This window comes from Nanorana parkeri, unplaced genomic scaffold (assembly GCF_000935625.1).
Source record: "Nanorana parkeri isolate BGI_ZX_2015 unplaced genomic scaffold, ASM93562v1 scaffold1588, whole genome shotgun sequence".
In the NCBI taxonomy this organism is placed as follows: Eukaryota; Metazoa; Chordata; class Amphibia; order Anura; family Dicroglossidae; genus Nanorana; species Nanorana parkeri.
This window is the reverse complement of record NW_017307856.1, coordinates 92,889-111,004: the sequence shown is the minus strand read 5'-3', so window position 1 is coordinate 111,004 and position 18,116 is coordinate 92,889. Positions and strand designations below refer to the sequence as shown.

Below are 18,116 nucleotides of genomic sequence, written 5' to 3'. Positions count from 1 at the left end.
AGGTGACATATGAATATAAAAATTCTTTTTTTTTTTTTTATTAAAAAAAGACCCAACACATTTTTTCACAGTTTTGGTAATGGTGTACAAAATTAGTGTAGCTAACAGAAATTAATAATACATTATTTTATTTGTCCTGATTTATATGGATTTTTAGGATTTTAAGAATGTGGTATGTTCTCTCCTAACTTTAATAGCCTCCTCACACTATATATTTTGTTTTTATTAAATGTATTTTTAAAAACTGACTTTTTTTTTTTTTTTTTTTACTTTTTCCGTTTTTTAAACCGTTTAAAACTCTATGGAGCACTAGAGAGTTATTTTTTATTTACAGGGGCTTTGAAAACGTACTACTCTGAGGAGACACTGCATTCTCCTCAGAGATAGTTTGCATCACTTTTTAGCACACTGATCCGACTTGCAGCTCCACAATACAGTGAGCTGCAGGCCGGATCAGTGGCTGCAACAGGACTGTGATCACTGCAATTGGCTATCGTAGTGATCACAGTGCTGGGACCCCCTGATTTGCTGTTGAGGGTCTGTCTTGGACACTGAGGGACACAGCAACAGCACAAACCCATGAGCCCTGGTCCCGCCAGGGACCAGTGCTCATTTTCCTGCATAATGGATTAATTCCGTCACCGGTCTTTAAGTATTTAAAAGATTTTAATGCAATAATTCCATCATTGGTCGAGAAGAGGTTAAGCTTACATCCACAGTTGAAGAATACATTTAACATCAAATCTAACACATTCACACTGAGATGAATGTAGTCAAAAATGAGAGGAACTTCGCCTGATCTGGCTGATACAAACCATCATGTCTAGAAGTGGTGGCTTTCTATCAGTCTTACAAGAATTAGCTATAGGCCAGGATGATTGTTCGTGGCTTCTTGATTTTGATTCAGTAGTTTCTGGCCATTTATCACCTTCTGCTACTGACATTAACTCTCTGCATACGCAGGAGACACAGGCACAATGGTTCTGTATAGGCGATCATTAGTTGGTCAGGAAATCTGATGGACATATAAAGTCTATGGCTCCAATTCAGTATTTACTTGCACTACAATCTCACTATTTAGATCTGAAAAAACAAGTGTACTTTTCGTACATTTGTCCTCATTAGGCTTTAATGCCCTCAACTGCAACCCCTTCAGAGTCTCATACTTGCCTGTCCCTGACCCACTAAGATCTTCCCTGAGCTTGCACAACCTTTCTTCAAATTCTGCTCCTCCCCTGCAAGTGTGCCACAACATTCATTTATTCCTATGGAAATGGTGTCCAATTCTTATACAAGGATAGGTAAGTGACTTGGAAGGGGTGCAGAGCCTAATAAGGATAACTGTACTATAAGTAGCTTTGTCCTTTAATAGTCCACATTTCACCTCTGAAACTGGGCAGAAAATATGAGGAGAAAAATGGCACGTGCTTGTGGCACTATGGTAGTACTTTGCGAGATTGTAAGCACAGGTCTAATCTATACTAACAATTAGAAAAAAGTCGGTTACCATGGCCCCCAATAAAACTTTTGCATTTCAAAATGGCAATGTTTTGAATGCATGCATTATTGTCATGTATTTTTATTACACATTCTTGTGTGCTTTGCTGCAAATCAAAACACAACTCAATAGAAATGAATGCATGTTTTTTTTTTATGGAAAGATGTGAATTGGGCCTTAAGGTTTCTACTCTCTCACACAGTTTCCCATATTCAGTGTCCTGAATAATATTTTGTTGAAAAACAAGTAATTGTATTATTACCTCTTTTGCATTTCTTTTCCATTTGCTTGAATACACCAAGACGTCATGTCTAGAGTGAGAGGTTTTCACTGAAGTAAACATGTACCTTTCACACTTCTGTTTTGAATTCAACAGAGACAAAGCCACTTTAGTGGGTAATCCAAGCGGGTTTGGATTATTAGAGCCGATAGTCCAGGAAGCATAGGCAGATGTCTTTTGGTCAGTCTGTGGAAGATGGATTGGCTTCCTTTTCAGCAGGTAACACCATGTAAAACTTGTTGAGGTCTTCAGGCTTGGAAAAGACAGCCTATGCATATCTCCTGCATTTACCACTGATATTGCTGCAGCAAGTTTTATTTGGCCTTGAATATTAACTGCTTTAGAATTAACAAGTGATCTCTCTTGACTACTGTATGTGTGTTTCAAGGAACATGCCTGAGTGCTGGAGGAAGGTTCTGGTGACATTCTTACATTAGGACCAGAAAGATCAGGAGATTTATTTTTTTCACATTCTATAGTGTCTTTTACATCAGAAATGGGTTTTACAGAGGAATGGAAGCTGGTGATCTGTGACCCCAAAGACTGATCTTCAGGATTATACTTCCTAGGAGTAACATCCCGATCCAAGCTATCACCTGGGTCTGTAGTGCAAAACTGTCTTACTAGCATTGGCTTTCTTTGTTTACCAGGCTCTATAGCATTCATGCTCATCAAATGCACTTGTTGACCACTGGTATTACTTGCAGCCCCACTTTCATCCTTTACACGCTTTTGCTGTTTTTCCATAGCAATATCAAGGCTGTTGGCTGGTGAAAGCATTCGCTTGCTTGAGGCTGAGGTCTCTTGCTGAGGGACTAAGCCAGCTACTAGAGCTTTCTGAGGTGCAGATCGTGGAAGACAACTTTCTGAACTTTTTGGAGAGCTTACAGGGAGTCTGCCTGGTTCCTCATTAGGCTTTGGCATCTGTATTGGTTCCCTATTATCCATTGCAGTACCTGAACTGGCTTTAAAAGCCGTTTGATTCCCATGGTCTTGTGTTACTAAAATCTCAGGGAGAGAAGTAATTGCAGGAAACCCGTAATATAGAGAATTGCTGTAGTTATGAACCGGGACGACTACTGAATGTGTGGTTGGTAAATTACAATACAATTTGCCTTGTTTTTGCATGGTCATACATATACTGGGTCTATTGTCTGTAGTATCAGTCTTTAAGTTCCAAGATGTGCTGCTAAGTCTAGTGCCTTCAGAAGAGCTATTTGGCAAAATCATTGCAATTGGTTTAGCAGCAGCACAAAACTGGTTTTCTTGGATTTTCGGACATTCAAGTTGATATTTTGGAGCAAAACTCATTTTTATTTCATCCTTTTTGGGAGACACATACTTCTCTTTTCCATCACTTTGCAACATGCTTAGCATTCCAATAGGAAAATCCTTCTTAAATACGTTAGTATTAGTTGCATTTATTGAAACAATTTCAGTGTGTAGAGCAAGCTTCGAGTTTTCAGCTGAAATTTTTTTTTCAGCCACAACTTTTTGCTTTGAGGATTCTTTTGGGCACACTGTGAATTCGATTAATGATCTGTTTCCTGTATGCAAGCTTTGCTGTGACAACACAGGCGTTTCTGACTGATGGACATTGGGTTTAGAAGTAGAGACACCTGTTTCTGCAATATTTAAAGATATCTGCTTTACAAGCGGTCCTCTCCTCCTCTCTAATAGGGGAATATGTCCAGTGCTTGTTCTACACACAAAAGATGATCTTGAAGTCATGATATTTGTTGGTGACATAGATCTAGATCTAGACATACTTCCACAGTCAAATGATTTACTTCTGTAGTCTAAGACTTCCATAGAAGGTTGTGTGCAGTTTATTTGCTCAGATGCAGCTCTCCTCATTTCTCTGGAAACACCAAATGCATTTAAACCTGTTGGGATTGTAAGAAACTCTGAAGATTTGTTTATGCTATCCGTTTTTGAAAAACTCTCAGTTTTCGAAGTCTCTTCTTTGTCAAATGAAGCCGAAAAACTTGAGGCACGGGATAAACTGCTCTCTCGGCTCAGGCTTCTTGAATAGGTGGACTCAAAGCTCGATTCTCCAGATGAGTTATCAAGATCAGCCAAACGAATTCTTTTCTTTTTGGGAGGGAGTTTTTCAGTAGGCAAACTGGAAAGACTTCCACTGCGTTGTGGCCAGCTAAATTTTTCTTGAAGTTCTTGTTCATTCCCTTGAGTCTCTGCATCTTTATCTGGTTCTTCTGTAACCAATATCTCTGGAACCTGAATGTTATGTTGGCGGACCAGACGAGATTGAGGCGCTAATGCTGTTCTTTCTGTAAGTGCACTTTGTTGGCTTTCATGGACTTCTGTTTTCAAGGTGTCAACGGATGCACCCAAGGAGCTAAGAGAGGCATGACGGGGTTTATCGTCTTGAATAATATTACCTGTATTCATAGGATTCTTTGCTTTACTCTTCTGATGTTCATAAAGTGGTACAGGTGAAACTCTTTCAACAGATTCTGATTTCTCAAATGAGTTAGGTCTGCTCAATGAATTTGTATGCTGAATTACAGAAATACCAGTTCCCTGACATTTGAGTTCCACCTTTTCTGTCAAAATGAAGTTTGTGTTTTTGTCTACTCCAAGCATCTTTACATCAATATTCGTTTCTGTGTTTCTTGCTACCAACTGTATTTGAGGATTTGAAACTGTACACGATTGTGAGCCTAAAACTGTGATAGTAGAGGAGGGTTTTGTGCTGGCTAAACTTTTAAGAGGTTCCATATTTTCAGGAATTGGACGACATTCACTTTGTTGGGGTTCATCATCATCACCTACACTTTTCATCTTTCTTCGTTTCCTGATAAGCAGTGGCTGTTCCAAATTTCCAGTTGCAGTAGCAACTCTATAATGTAGCATTTGAGGCTGAGAAATAGTTGAAGTTGTGCTATGCTCAGTTTCTCGAGCTACTGTTTTGCTCTTTGGTCCGTGTAACTCAGAACAGTAAAACTTTTTGTGATTTTCAAAATTCTCCAATTTCCTGTACCTATTTCTACATGTTTCACATTCAAACATTGTACCACGACCCTGATGTGTTTTTTTTATTTTGTCTAAACTGGACCCTTGCACAAAAGATTTACTTCTAGGCAGCAAGGCATCCTGCAATGATTTACTTGAAGGATAACTTTCATCAACAGACCGAGCAGGTCCAAGGCCATAATGTTCAGTGGTTGATGCGTCTTCAACAGCAGCCTGTCTAACAAGCGTACGAGGGTGAACAGTTTGCTGGGGCATAGGTGGTCCTGAAACAAACACATCATCATAAAGTGTACCTATTTTGTCATCAAATGACTGGCTTCCTCTGAGTGGATGGGGCGCTGGAATTACAGGGGGGATAGCTGAATACCCTGTTGTGGGCATTGAATTACTTCTTGTAATTGGTAAACAGTCAATGGAAGGGTATTGTGAAGGAACAGAAAGAAAAAAAACTTGTTTGGATTTGTCAGTTGGTGTGAAAGGGGACTTTGGTATGTCAGAACTGGAGCTCGTACGTCTTCCGGGTGGTTTCAGATCAAACTGGAAGGAATCTTTAAATATATAAGACTTTGGTGAATCGATGCTGCCTCTTCTTGACAATGAGGTTCTTCTCGGCTTTACACTATCTAGCTGTTTGTCATCAACCAATGCTTCGTTATCTGAAATTAATTTTGAAATACGCTCTTCAAGCGTTCTTGTTCCCAACGGAGGCCGCATTATTCCTTCAGCAAGAGGTGCTTTCTCAACACATACTGATTGTACCACAATTGTCCCTTGAATAGCTGGGTGTGCTAAAGAACTTAAATTTTTCAGATCTTTTTCAATTGAGGGCAAAAGTTTCATGAAAGGTGATGGTGAAGTCATAGCTTGATCTGCACTCTCTGACCTGGAGAAATAACCAGAGTCTGTGCTCCCTAAGCTTCTAGGACTTAACAGACATTTACTCTGCTGCTCCTGGGAGCAATCTGTAGCTTGCTGTCTTTGCAGCTGTGCATGTGGAGTTATATTTGTTGGCTGTATGCTTTCAACTTCAACTAGTTCACACATTTTATGAGATGATTGCTCTAATTCGCTTAATGAGAACATTCGCAACACATTTAAAGTCTTATTTTTTGTTTTTAATTCTGGCATTTGTGCTACAAAATGTTCAGAAGTAGATTCTAAAACTTTTGGGCTATCTGCTCTCAATGGAGAAACACTGACTGGATAAACAACAACTTTAGGTAATTCTGTCAGTTTTGCCTCTATTCGGTGGTCAGAACTGTCTTGCAACATTGCAACGGGGCTGTTTGAGGAAGACCTTCCTTCTTTCTGTGAAATGCTGTCAGATACCGATGCCATTTTTACATTTTCTGGGAATTCCATGCTTGAAAGGCTTTGATCTTCTTGCCTTTCTTCTGAAGTATACTCGTCATCACTTTCTCCACTTTCATCTGCATCCGAACTAATAAAAAGTGCTTTTTCAGAATCCTGTGAAAGGAGCATGCCACCAGAATCTGTCTGCAGGCCTAGTCCAAGTTTAATGGCATGTGCATGAGACTTTTTGTGCTTGTACAAATTACTTTTTGTTTTGAAAGAAAATCCACAAGTCACACAAGGATATGGACGTTCCCCAGTATGTGATCGAATGTGCTTTAGGAGAACACTGGGTTTTGCACATGCCCTATTACAATATTCACATATGTATTTACCTTGTTTCTTGGGTTTTTGATCCTTCAAAACAATATTGCACATTTGCTCCCCAGTGATAAGTGAGGCAACTTGGGTTACACTGTATGTTGAGGTTAAAGACAGTTTTGAAGGATTAGATAAAGAATTTACTGGCAGCGAAAGAACCTGAGTTACCGTATTAGTTGAAGAACTAACTAGGGAAGAAGTTACAGCTACATGATAAACTTGTTGATGTTTAGTTACGTCCAGAGCACTGGAGTACACTGGACAGGCAGCAGGTATTTGCATCTCACACTGTTCTTCTTTAATACCTAAATGGCCCTGGGTATGTGGAGAGTGTTTCATTGACATGCAATGCTGACCACTCTGAGGTCCATGACGATAATTTGAATATCTAGCACTTGATTCCCTTTCAGAAGAGGAGGATGGACTTGAAGTTATGTATGTTACTGAAGGTGCTGGACTGCTATTATGCCCCTGCTTTTCTGTTTGAGTGCCACAAGGTGCCCGAGACTGGTTTAAAGTGTTGAGTTCAGGCTCCATTGCTTTTAATAAAACATCGAAAGCTGAATTTGCACATAAATACTGCTTATTGGTGTTCTCTGAGTTACTGTTTGAACTTTTCTGACTAACTGGTAATGTACAAGAAGCGCTATTTTCTTTTAATAAAGTCATTTTGCCACCAAAATCAAAGCCTTCAGTTCTCCCGTTGCATAAGTCTGGTGGAACAGACAGTTTTCTAGCCTGCATTGACACCCCAGACTTCGTAGATGGTCCAGTTAGCTCAGAATTTACACCTTTACTTTGTTTGATAATTTGTTTTTGTAGTTCTGCCAGTAAATGTTCCTTCTCTTTTGAATGACCAGATCCTGAGGGGGTAGGGTCGGATGATGTACAAGAGTCTAGATCATGCCTTTGCTTTTCCTTGGTGACATTCTTTAAAGGTGATTTCGGTATTTTCTTTAGGTGGTTTTCGGTTACTATTTTTTTCCTCTTCACACCTTTGACAGTATCAGAGCAACTTCTGGAGCCAAAAGTAACAATTTCTATAATATAAAAGAAAAAATTATCTTAAATATAATATTAACAAAATGAGAGATCAGGTTATTCTTTTGCTTTTTTTCTACAATAAAGAAAAAATACATTTGCAATACTCTAACAATAATTATACTAACAAAAGTGAAATAATGCTTGGTTGTCTTAAGTTCTCTAATTCATGCAGCCAGAACCTGCAAGTTAAATCAAAACTCCTGATCTGCATACTTGTTCTGGGCCAGTATCAGATTCGCATAGGAGACAGCCACATTTCTCTGGACAAGTTTCCTTCAAATATGTATGGGGCAACACAGTGGCGTAGTGGTTAGTATGTCTGCTGCTAGTTCAAATCCCGGTCAGGACACTATCTGCAAGGAGTGTGCATGTTCTCCCTTTGCTTGTGTGGGTTTCCCCCGGGTACTCCGGTCCCCCCCCCCTCCAAAGAGTAAATGTAAAATTATTTTGCTAATGCAGTGCATTTAGAGCCATAGCCATAAGCCTCCTTTTACATATTTTCAAAGTTTGCTTTAGTGTCCATCCAATAGTGCCAGTTTTCCCGTAGGATTTTTTTAGGAACCCATTTTAACCCAGGAGGTCTCTCTCCTTCCATCTATGATCCAGGATCCTCAATAACTTTCTGTAACTCTCTTTTGCACATGTACAAAAGATGGAAGTTTCAATTGCTATATTTTGTGATATACCGCTAAAGCTTGTACCCTTGCCACCAGTGGGTTCTGTTTCTTACAGCCACTAAAATTGCATGCATTTCTTCCTATTTAACTAGGAGTAATTAACAAATATTTGCAAGGTTAATTGGCTTCTGTCTAAATTGGCCCTGTATGTATGCATGTGAGATAGGGACCTTAGATTGTAAGCTCCCTGAGGGCAGGGACTGACGTGCATATGCACTATGTAGAGTGTGGCGTAAATTGTCCGTGCTATATAAATACCAATAAGAAATTAAACAGTATTATATCTTGACTGGTTCCTTTTTAATACATATACAAGTGCAGAAATTATGGCAAAATGGTAATTTTTTGTTATCCACAGCTGTGGATAAGGGCAGACCGCTATATCTATATACTCCCCCTTGACAAGAAAAGCATAGTTTCCTATTGGTCATAGACAATGCTTCAAAGGCAGAAGAAATATGCATTTAATAATTAGAGATCTGATTATTACAGAATGTCATACAGTAAAAAAACAACAACAAAAACATTTATATTTCCATTTCATTGATCTAAAAAAAGAACAATATTGACTTTAACAGCTGGACTAAGACTTAATTAATAGATTCACAAATACACAAGTTTTCCTTTTAATTCCATAGAAACTCACATATCAGATTAAGATTTCTAAAAGCCAGACTGTTATGGTTTTCAGATCACATTTAATGTTAATATTTAGAAGCAGGTTTTGCAAGTACTGCAACTATAAATTAAATGGAATAACCCAGTGGTACCCATGTACCTGAATAATCAAGTAAACTGGACCAATAGGGAGAAGTGGGAGTGAAGTCACTCTGCACAATAGAGCATCACAGTACCTCTTTGTGCCTGCATTTTCTTTATAATACCAGCTTAGCCATCACAAGTTTACCTTTAGAGAACACCATTAATGTTGGAAATGAATCATAATCCCACGGCTGGCGTCATACTTTCCTTTAATTATTAGAAAATGTAAATTAAATTATGATTCTTTTAATGCAATCAGGAAATCTCTGTTTACATATCAGTGGATAGCATCATGGCTACTTTCTGACAGCAGTATACAGCACTTGGCACAACCAAAGTATTCTGAAGAGCGAAACTGTTACAATACCCAATCTACATCCATTTTTGCTGTTTAATGAAAGCAATTCCCACCTGGTAAGTCACTTGCTTCATACCTTATGAGTTACATGAACAGCCCAGTGCTGTAATAAACAAAAATGCTAGTAACAACAGCAAACTTGTTATATGAACAGGAATTTCTGGAGGAGTTCTGTATGCCAACAAACAAATCACCTCTATCCATGGAAGCCATGTTTGAATTTTTTGACCGTTTTAGAAAATTAAAGCTGTAGTGGATTGATGTAGAAATGCATTTATTAGCATGAAACTATAAAAAGGCTTGAGAAGCAAAACTACTGGCTCTTTAATTTTAAGGGTGTCCTCACTGAACAAAAGGGATACTTGAGAGTCCAGTGGGACTGGATAAAAGGCAACCTTTTAAGGAAAAGTCAAGATTTCCATATAATGTCAGATAGCTAATGCAGTACTTGAAATCCCAACTTAATCTTATCCTTTTACTTAACAAAGGGGGAATTCCGCTATTTAATTTTTATTGTCTACTCATGCAGTAAATGGAAAATTGTTTTGCTAATGCAATGCATTTAAAGCCATAAGCCTCAGAGTCATTTTTATTTTTGCAGATTTTCAAAGTTTTCTTTATTGTCCATCCAATAGTGCCAGTTTTTCCAAAAGTGTTTTGTAACTCTTTTTTGCACATGTACAAAGATTGCAAGCTTCAATTTCTATATTTTGTTATATACAGCTAAAGCTTCTACCCTTGCCACCAGTGGGTTCTGTTTCTTACAGCCACACAAATTGCATGCATTTCTTCCTATTTACCTAGAAGTAATCTAACAAATATTTGCAAGCAAAGGTACGGGCATAGAAAGTTGGAACCGAGGAGTGCGGGACCTTTACCAGGATTAGGAGTTCAAACTAGGCAAACTATTCCCACACCCTCCCCCCTAATTTCCACCCATGATGCTTTTCTACTAACTGTTTTTGGTTTTTTTAATTGAGCAGAAGCACCCTTTAACTTCCATTCTGACAGGACATCAACACTAGCCCAGTGCAACTACTATACAAGAGCAGCAGTTCATTGAACAAAGTGGATAGCAAAGCTCAATGCTGTCTTTGGTTTAACCAGGCTGTAACTAATGATGTTTATGATGACTGCTGGGCAATTCCTGGTGGAAAGGTATACTTGATCTTTCCCCAATGCATTAATATTGGAGAATGAAAAGAATTCCACATGTGACACTACATCAGAGGATGTGTGAGAGCACACTGGTAATTATGAAATATAGCATATGTATTTTCATATGCTGCCAGAAGGGGATGATCAGGGCTCATCTGCACATTTTTCAGGCTCTCCTTATATGCTCTGTTACAAATAGCTGCTAAAAGGGCTCAACTGTTTAAACTAAAATTTACACACACAAGTAAATGGGTCAGAGCAGTAACTTATCCCCTTCACTGGCTGCCTTTACAGAAAGCTAAGTTTTACTCAGAGTTCTATAGAAAACACTTTTGCTTTTCTCCCTTCTTTGAAGAAATAGCCCAGAAGTCTGAGGGAATCCTGTGGCATGGGTGCATCCTATATTAAATGTTAATTTGTAAATGCAGAAAACGTTATTTCATTTTGTCTGCACCACAATTGCTGAGACATGGCATGTTTTACACAATAGTGAGTGTGAAGTAAAAGACTCTCACCCAATAACCCAATAACCAACAACTTAGGAACCATCAGAGGAGTAGAAACTTGTCAACCATGAGAAACTGCTAGTTAATCAAACTTGTTTTGCTGGCAATCACCAAGTAGAATTCCAGCCAAAGCATTTTCTCAGTTTGCAAAGATAGGGTAAGATTAGATCCTCTATGAGATTTGTATTGCTGTCTGTATGCCCTTGCAGAGAGATCTCCCCACTTTTAGTCCCGGTGGCATAACTGGAAATCTCCCAAAAGGAAGGGTTACTCATGTATAACACCTACAAAAAGGTGTCATCAGAAGTGATTTCCATACTCTTCCTTTTCATAGTAACAGCTGTCAGCAGTGGTATTTCCCCTAACTTTCTTTCCTGGTGACATATGAAATAAGCACAGAAAGTACAGGCAAATTTAATTCATGGGTACACAGGGGGTACTAAACAAAAACCTGACAGAGGATGTAACCCTTCCCTACTCAATCCAAGAAAATAATAGAGTTGCACTTTAATGTCTTCACAGAGAGAAACAATATGTAAGCCCAAATTGCAAATTACTTTTAGAACACTATTAATACCATTCCCAAATATGTCATGTTTCCATATCTACTTGTAACTTGACAAGTACAGTATGTACATGTCATCTTAGTGCAGCTTACGGTTTTAGGGTATCAGCCATTTTAAGCTGGAAAAGGCTTTATAGAAGCTGCCCACATTGTCTTACAGTTTGAAGTATAACCAGGAAACCAGCTGTGTATAGAATCTGAAAAGAGAAATCTGAAAACTGTTTTGTTTTTTTTTTAAATGAAAAGTAATTTGGGGCAAAAAAAAAAAATCGATGGTAAAAATTGTAATGTCTAAAGAGAATCATAACAACCTGAAAGCATTTGCAGAAATGTTTTTAAGGATTATCAAGCAGAAACGCTGTTGATGTTAAATACTTGTATGTAATGTCTTTAGCATGCATTACGAATACAGAAAATAAAATGATTTTAAGTATGCAGCAATCAACCTAAAAATTCACAGGAGGGCAGGCAACAGGGATGTTAATATTTACGACTGGCAGGTATAATTCTAGATTTGTACATTATGACATACAAATACACATATGCTCTAGAAACTGATCTATCAATATTATTGCTGCCTGACTCAGGTTAATCTATACATTTGCGTAAAAAGAAAAAGTCTATTCCATAGGGTATACAATGCTTCTGCCTACGCTTTGTATTTGCGAGACAAACACAAATGACAATTTAATGAACTAGGTAGCTAGTATAGCTTTATTTGCTTCCTGAGACGCACTGAAACTATCTTCATTAACTACGTAGAAATTGTATACAGTAATAAACTAAAGAAGATAACACAATGATGCTCTGCAGTCAAAAAGCATTAAGAGAAGACAGAGTATTTGTGGCAATGTTCTGCAGTAGATCTATTCAAGTGGTCATTTCAAATGTTTGAGATATGGTGCTGAAAATCCTTAACTGTTGGTGCTACATTTATCAGTCTTCACTCAATGGAGAAAGCAGGAAATAATTTCATTCATAAAAATTGATCTGAATGCAGAGAGGTTATGTCTTTATAACAAAGATGTAAAAGCAAATAGTTAGGCTAGGAGACATGCAATAGTCCATACATACAACACATAAGATCATGCTCTGTTAATGCATCACATATCATTTAGTACCTGTTCCGTCCAGGCTCAGGTTCCCTCGCAAATTCCACCACTGCATTGAAAATATCAGCAATGCTTTTGTTGTACTAATTCTCACTGCTGCCAGTACTAGCCTACTCAAGCCCACGCATTATTATAACACCTACCTTCTTCCCAACATTCTCATCTCCAGCTATCCTTCCCTGGCTTTTTTCTCTTTTTTTAATGGAGCCGTGCATTGAATATGACAGAGCTACAGACAGCAAAGCCCACAAATACGTAATTGTTCAAAAAATGCATAGTGTATCTGTAGTGCAGTACATTTGAGTCATATGATAAATACAGTTTTATCAGGATAACACTTGGAATCATGATAAAAAAATACCTGGTTTCAATATGTGAAAAGTAAAACATTGGGGAATTATATTAAAGTTGGTTTATCTGGTACTATTTCATACAGAGAACAAAATCCATCAAATTAAGCATGAAGGTGAATTTAACTCAGCATAAAGCATGAATAAGGCATAACTCTTACATTCCTTTCTATATGGAAGGTATGAAATCAAACAAAGCAGCTATTTAAAGTGGACTTTGCATCAGTTCTTTTTAACCACTTGCTGACTGGGGTGTTCACACCCTCTTCCTGTCCAGGCCATTTTTCAGTATTCAGCGCTGCAGTACTTTGACTGACATTTATTCCGTCATTTTTTGGGAGAGAGCTTTCTTTTGGTGGTATTTAATCACCACTGGGGTTTTTATTTTTTACTATATAATGAAAAAAGTACAGAAAATTTGGGGGAAAAACAGTTTTCCCTACGTTATGTTATAAAACAGTTATTATTACCCACATTTTTAGCAAAATATAAAAGACGGGGTCACGTCAGGTAAATAGACACCAAACATGTCAAGCTTTAAAATTGCGTGCGTCTGCGAACTCGCAAAAACTACCATACCCAAAATTGGTCATAGGCGACGCTTTAAAAGCTTTTAACGCTCATCAGGTTAGTGTTATCAGTGATTGAGGGCTCTAGAATTATTGCTCTCACTGCAACATTCGCGGCGATACGTAACATGTGCCGCGTAATGGATCCAATCATCGTTTATGCACTTAGGCACACTCGATGCATGTTTGCATGTGTATGTGGGGGGCGGGGGACTTAAAAACATTAAAAAAAAATTTTTTATTACCTTTATATGTGATTTTAAATGTTTTTTATATTTTTTTGTAACTAATTCTTTTAAACATTTTTTTTCCACTGAACTTTATTGCTATCACATAGGGGACTAACATCCCCCTTTGTGATAGCCAATTTTCAGTGACAGGCCCTCTTTATGGAGACATCAGCGGTCTTTAAGAGCCCTAATGTCACCTAGGGACCCCCAGAGAAGCTGATGAAGCAAACACCTGCTTCACCAGCTTCTCTCCGATTTCTGTACCGGAGAGTGACACTGAGTGCAGGCAGTGATGTAATACACATCACTGCCTGCATTCCGAAGAGGAGGAGGAGATCGAATGGAGCTCGTGTACCGAGCTCTGTTTGATCTCCGGCCGCTGTGCTGGTCCCAGGCTCACACCGGGCACAGCGGAGCTCGGGATCGCCAGCAGCGGCTGCGGCCACACGCATAATACAAGCGATCGGGCGTCTCTACAGACGCCCGAACGCTTGTATGTAAATTTTTTTTTTTAAATGAAAAGTAATTTGGGGCAAAAAAAAAAAATCGATGGTAAAAATTGTAATGTCTAAAGAGAATCATAACAACCTGAAAGCATTTGCAGAAATGTTTTTAAGGATTATCAAGCAGAAACGCTGTTGATGTTAAATACTTGTATGTAATGTCTTTAGCATGCATTACGAATACAGAAAATAAAATGATTTTAAGTATGCAGCAATCAACCTAAAAATTCACAGGAGGGCAGGCAACAGGGATGTTAATATTTACGACTGGCAGGTATAATTCTAGATTTGTACATTATGACATACAAATACACATATGCTCTAGAAACTGATCTATCAATATTATTGCTGCCTGACTCAGGTTAATCTATACATTTGCGTAAAAAGAAAAAGTCTATTCCATAGGGTATACAATGCTTCTGCCTACGCTTTGTATTTGCGAGACAAACACAAATGACAATTTAATGAACTAGGTAGCTAGTATAGCTTTATTTGCTTCCTGAGACGCACTGAAACTATCTTCATTAACTACGTAGAAATTGTATACAGTAATAAACTAAAGAAGATAACACAATGATGCTCTGCAGTCAAAAAGCATTAAGAGAAGACAGAGTATTTGTGGCAATGTTCTGCAGTAGATCTATTCAAGTGGTCATTTCAAATGTTTGAGATATGGTGCTGAAAATCCTTAACTGTTGGTGCTACATTTATCAGTCTTCACTCAATGGAGAAAGCAGGAAATAATTTCATTCATAAAAATTGATCTGAATGCAGAGAGGTTATGTCTTTATAACAAAGATGTAAAAGCAAATAGTTAGGCTAGGAGACATGCAATAGTCCATACATACAACACATAAGATCATGCTCTGTTAATGCATCACATATCATTTAGTACCTGTTCCGTCCAGGCTCAGGTTCCCTCGCAAATTCCACCACTGCATTGAAAATATCAGCAATGCTTTTGTTGTACTAATTCTCACTGCTGCCAGTACTAGCCTACTCAAGCCCACGCATTATTATAACACCTACCTTCTTCCCAACATTCTCATCTCCAGCTATCCTTCCCTGGCTTTTTTCTCTTTTTTTAATGGAGCCGTGCATTGAATATGACAGAGCTACAGACAGCAAAGCCCACAAATACGTAATTGTTCAAAAAATGCATAGTGTATCTGTAGTGCAGTACATTTGAGTCATATGATAAATACAGTTTTATCAGGATAACACTTGGAATCATGATAAAAAAATACCTGGTTTCAATATGTGAAAAGTAAAACATTGGGGAATTATATTAAAGTTGGTTTATCTGGTACTATTTCATACAGAGAACAAAATCCATCAAATTAAGCATGAAGGTGAATTTAACTCAGCATAAAGCATGAATAAGGCATAACTCTTACATTCCTTTCTATATGGAAGGTATGAAATCAAACAAAGCAGCTATTTAAAGTGGACTTTGCATCAGTTCTTTTTAACCACTTGCTGACTGGGGTGTTCACACCCTCTTCCTGTCCAGGCCATTTTTCAGTATTCAGCGCTGCAGTACTTTGACTGACATTTATTCCGTCATTTTTTGGGAGAGAGCTTTCTTTTGGTGGTATTTAATCACCACTGGGGTTTTTATTTTTTACTATATAATGAAAAAAGTACAGAAAATTTGGGGGAAAAACAGTTTTCCCTACGTTATGTTATAAAACAGTTATTATTACCCACATTTTTAGCAAAATATAAAAGACGGGGTCACGTCGGGTAAATAGACACCAAACATGTCAAGCTTTAAAATTGCGTGCGTCTGCGAACTCGCAAAAACTACCATACCCAAAATTGGTCATAGGCGACGCTTTAAAAGCTTTTAACGCTCATCAGGTTAGTGTTATCAGTGATTGAGGGCTCTAGAATTATTGCTCTCACTGCAACATTCGCGGCGATACGTAACATGTGCCGCGTAATGGATCCAATCATCGTTTATGCACTTAGGCACACTCGATGCATGTTTGCATGTGTATGTGGGGGGCGGGGGACTTAAAAACATTAAAAAAAAATTTTTTATTACCTTTATATGTGATTTTAAATGTTTTTTATATTTTTTTGTAACTAATTCTTTTAAACATTTTTTTTCCACTGAACTTTATTGCTATCACATAGGGGACTAACAATCCCCCTTTGTGATAGCCAATTTTCAGTGACAGGCCCTCTTTATGGAGACATCAGCGGTCTTTAAGAGCCCTAATGTCACCTAGGGACCCCCAGAGAAGCTGATGAAGCAAACACCTGCTTCACCAGCTTCTCTCCGATTTCTGTACCGGAGAGTGACACTGAGTGCAGGCAGTGATGTAATACACATCACTGCCTGCATTCCGAAGAGGAGGAGGAGATCGAATGGAGCTCGTGTACCGAGCTCTGTTTGATCTCCGGCCGCTGTGCTGGTCCCAGGCTCACACCGGGCACAGCGGAGCTCGGGATCGCCAGCAGCGGCTGCGGCCACACGCATAATACAAGCGATCGGGCGTCTCTACAGACGCCCGAACGCTTGTATGTAAACAGCCATCGCCGGCGGTTTACATTGCAGGCTGATTTCCCGCTTGTGCGCACCGCCTAGCGGCGGGACGTTTAAAAGCCCCTACCCGCATTCAAGAAGCCGCTGTCCGGCCGTTTAATTACAACGGCTGGACAGCAGGTGGTTAAAGTGGAACTGAATACATTTTTTTTTTAAAACACCGTGCACCTCCTGGTATGTCAGGGTGCCTCGGAACTCTGGAGCTTCCAATCTCATAGCTGTATATGTGCAGTGTTAGCATCAGGCACTGCTGCCTCTGTCTGCTAGTCTCAGGAGATTTGGAGTGGGATTTGGTAATATCACTAATGTGGTGCTCAATGTCCTCCTTACTGGAGGCTCTAATGCAGGGGTAGGCAACTCTAGCCCTCCATCTGCTGTGGAACTACAAGTCCCATGAGGAATTGCAAGACTGACAGTTACAGATGTCACTCCCAGAGGCATGTTAGGATTTATAGTTAAAGCACAGCTGGAGGGCCAGAGTTTCCCACCTTTGCTATAATATAAGCAACCAAATGCCCTGACACTGCCAAGAGGACCACCTTTACACAGGGACACTGAGCAGAACCAGGTATGTTAAGTCAGTAATGAGGAGAAAAATAGAACAACTGCAGGGAGATCACAGGCACTACTGGTAACTCGTCCTCCACTCTCTGCCTGCATTTTTTTCGGCACAGCTTCCAGAGTTTAGTTCCTCTTAAAGTACAGGTATGCTAAGTGATGTGCAAGTGTAAAGGTGCCCATACACGATAATCGTATGCGATCGACAATCGTAACGTGTGAATAGAGTGCCCGACCGATAGTACTGTACAATCGTACGACTTTTGACGGTTAAGCATGTTTGAAAACTTTGGTTGATCCTACGATGTTCGCATGGTTGGTGGCGTTTCCGTCCGGCAAAAGTCGTACGATTAACACTGCGCATGCGCAAACGAAAATAATTGCGGTCAATTACCGCAAGTCGTCCAGGTGTTTTTTTCTAACTACCGCTGATTGAACCTTGCGATAATCGGGGCAGGATGGGGCCGTCGTACGAAAATCGTACGACGGTTCGATCATCGGACGAAAAGTTTTGTCCGATAATCGTAAGGTGTATGGGCACCTTAAGGCTGCATTCGCACGTAGGCATCAGCGTTCTTGCATAGCATTGCTCATTTTTGCACATTTGAACGAGTGTTAGACACGTGTTTTGACTGGCATTTCCAACACATTGCAGTCAATGGGAGAACGCGCGTAAAAAAACGCACACAAAAAATATGTCTCAAGCTTTTTCATTAAAATC

At 39.0% G+C, this 18,116-nt stretch overlaps 1 protein-coding gene across 1 annotated transcript in view; it reads right to left on the bottom strand.

Moving 5' to 3' along the window:
- HIVEP1 (human immunodeficiency virus type I enhancer binding protein 1) overlaps positions 1–18,116 on the bottom strand; it is a 111,702-nt gene that overhangs the window by 39,295 nt on the left and 54,291 nt on the right. Inside the window, exon 3 of the mRNA XM_018570736.1 lies at positions 1,761–7,489. Coding sequence (XP_018426238.1) covers positions 1,761–7,489 — 5,729 coding nt within the window. The remainder of the gene's footprint in view (positions 1–1,760; positions 7,490–18,116) is intronic.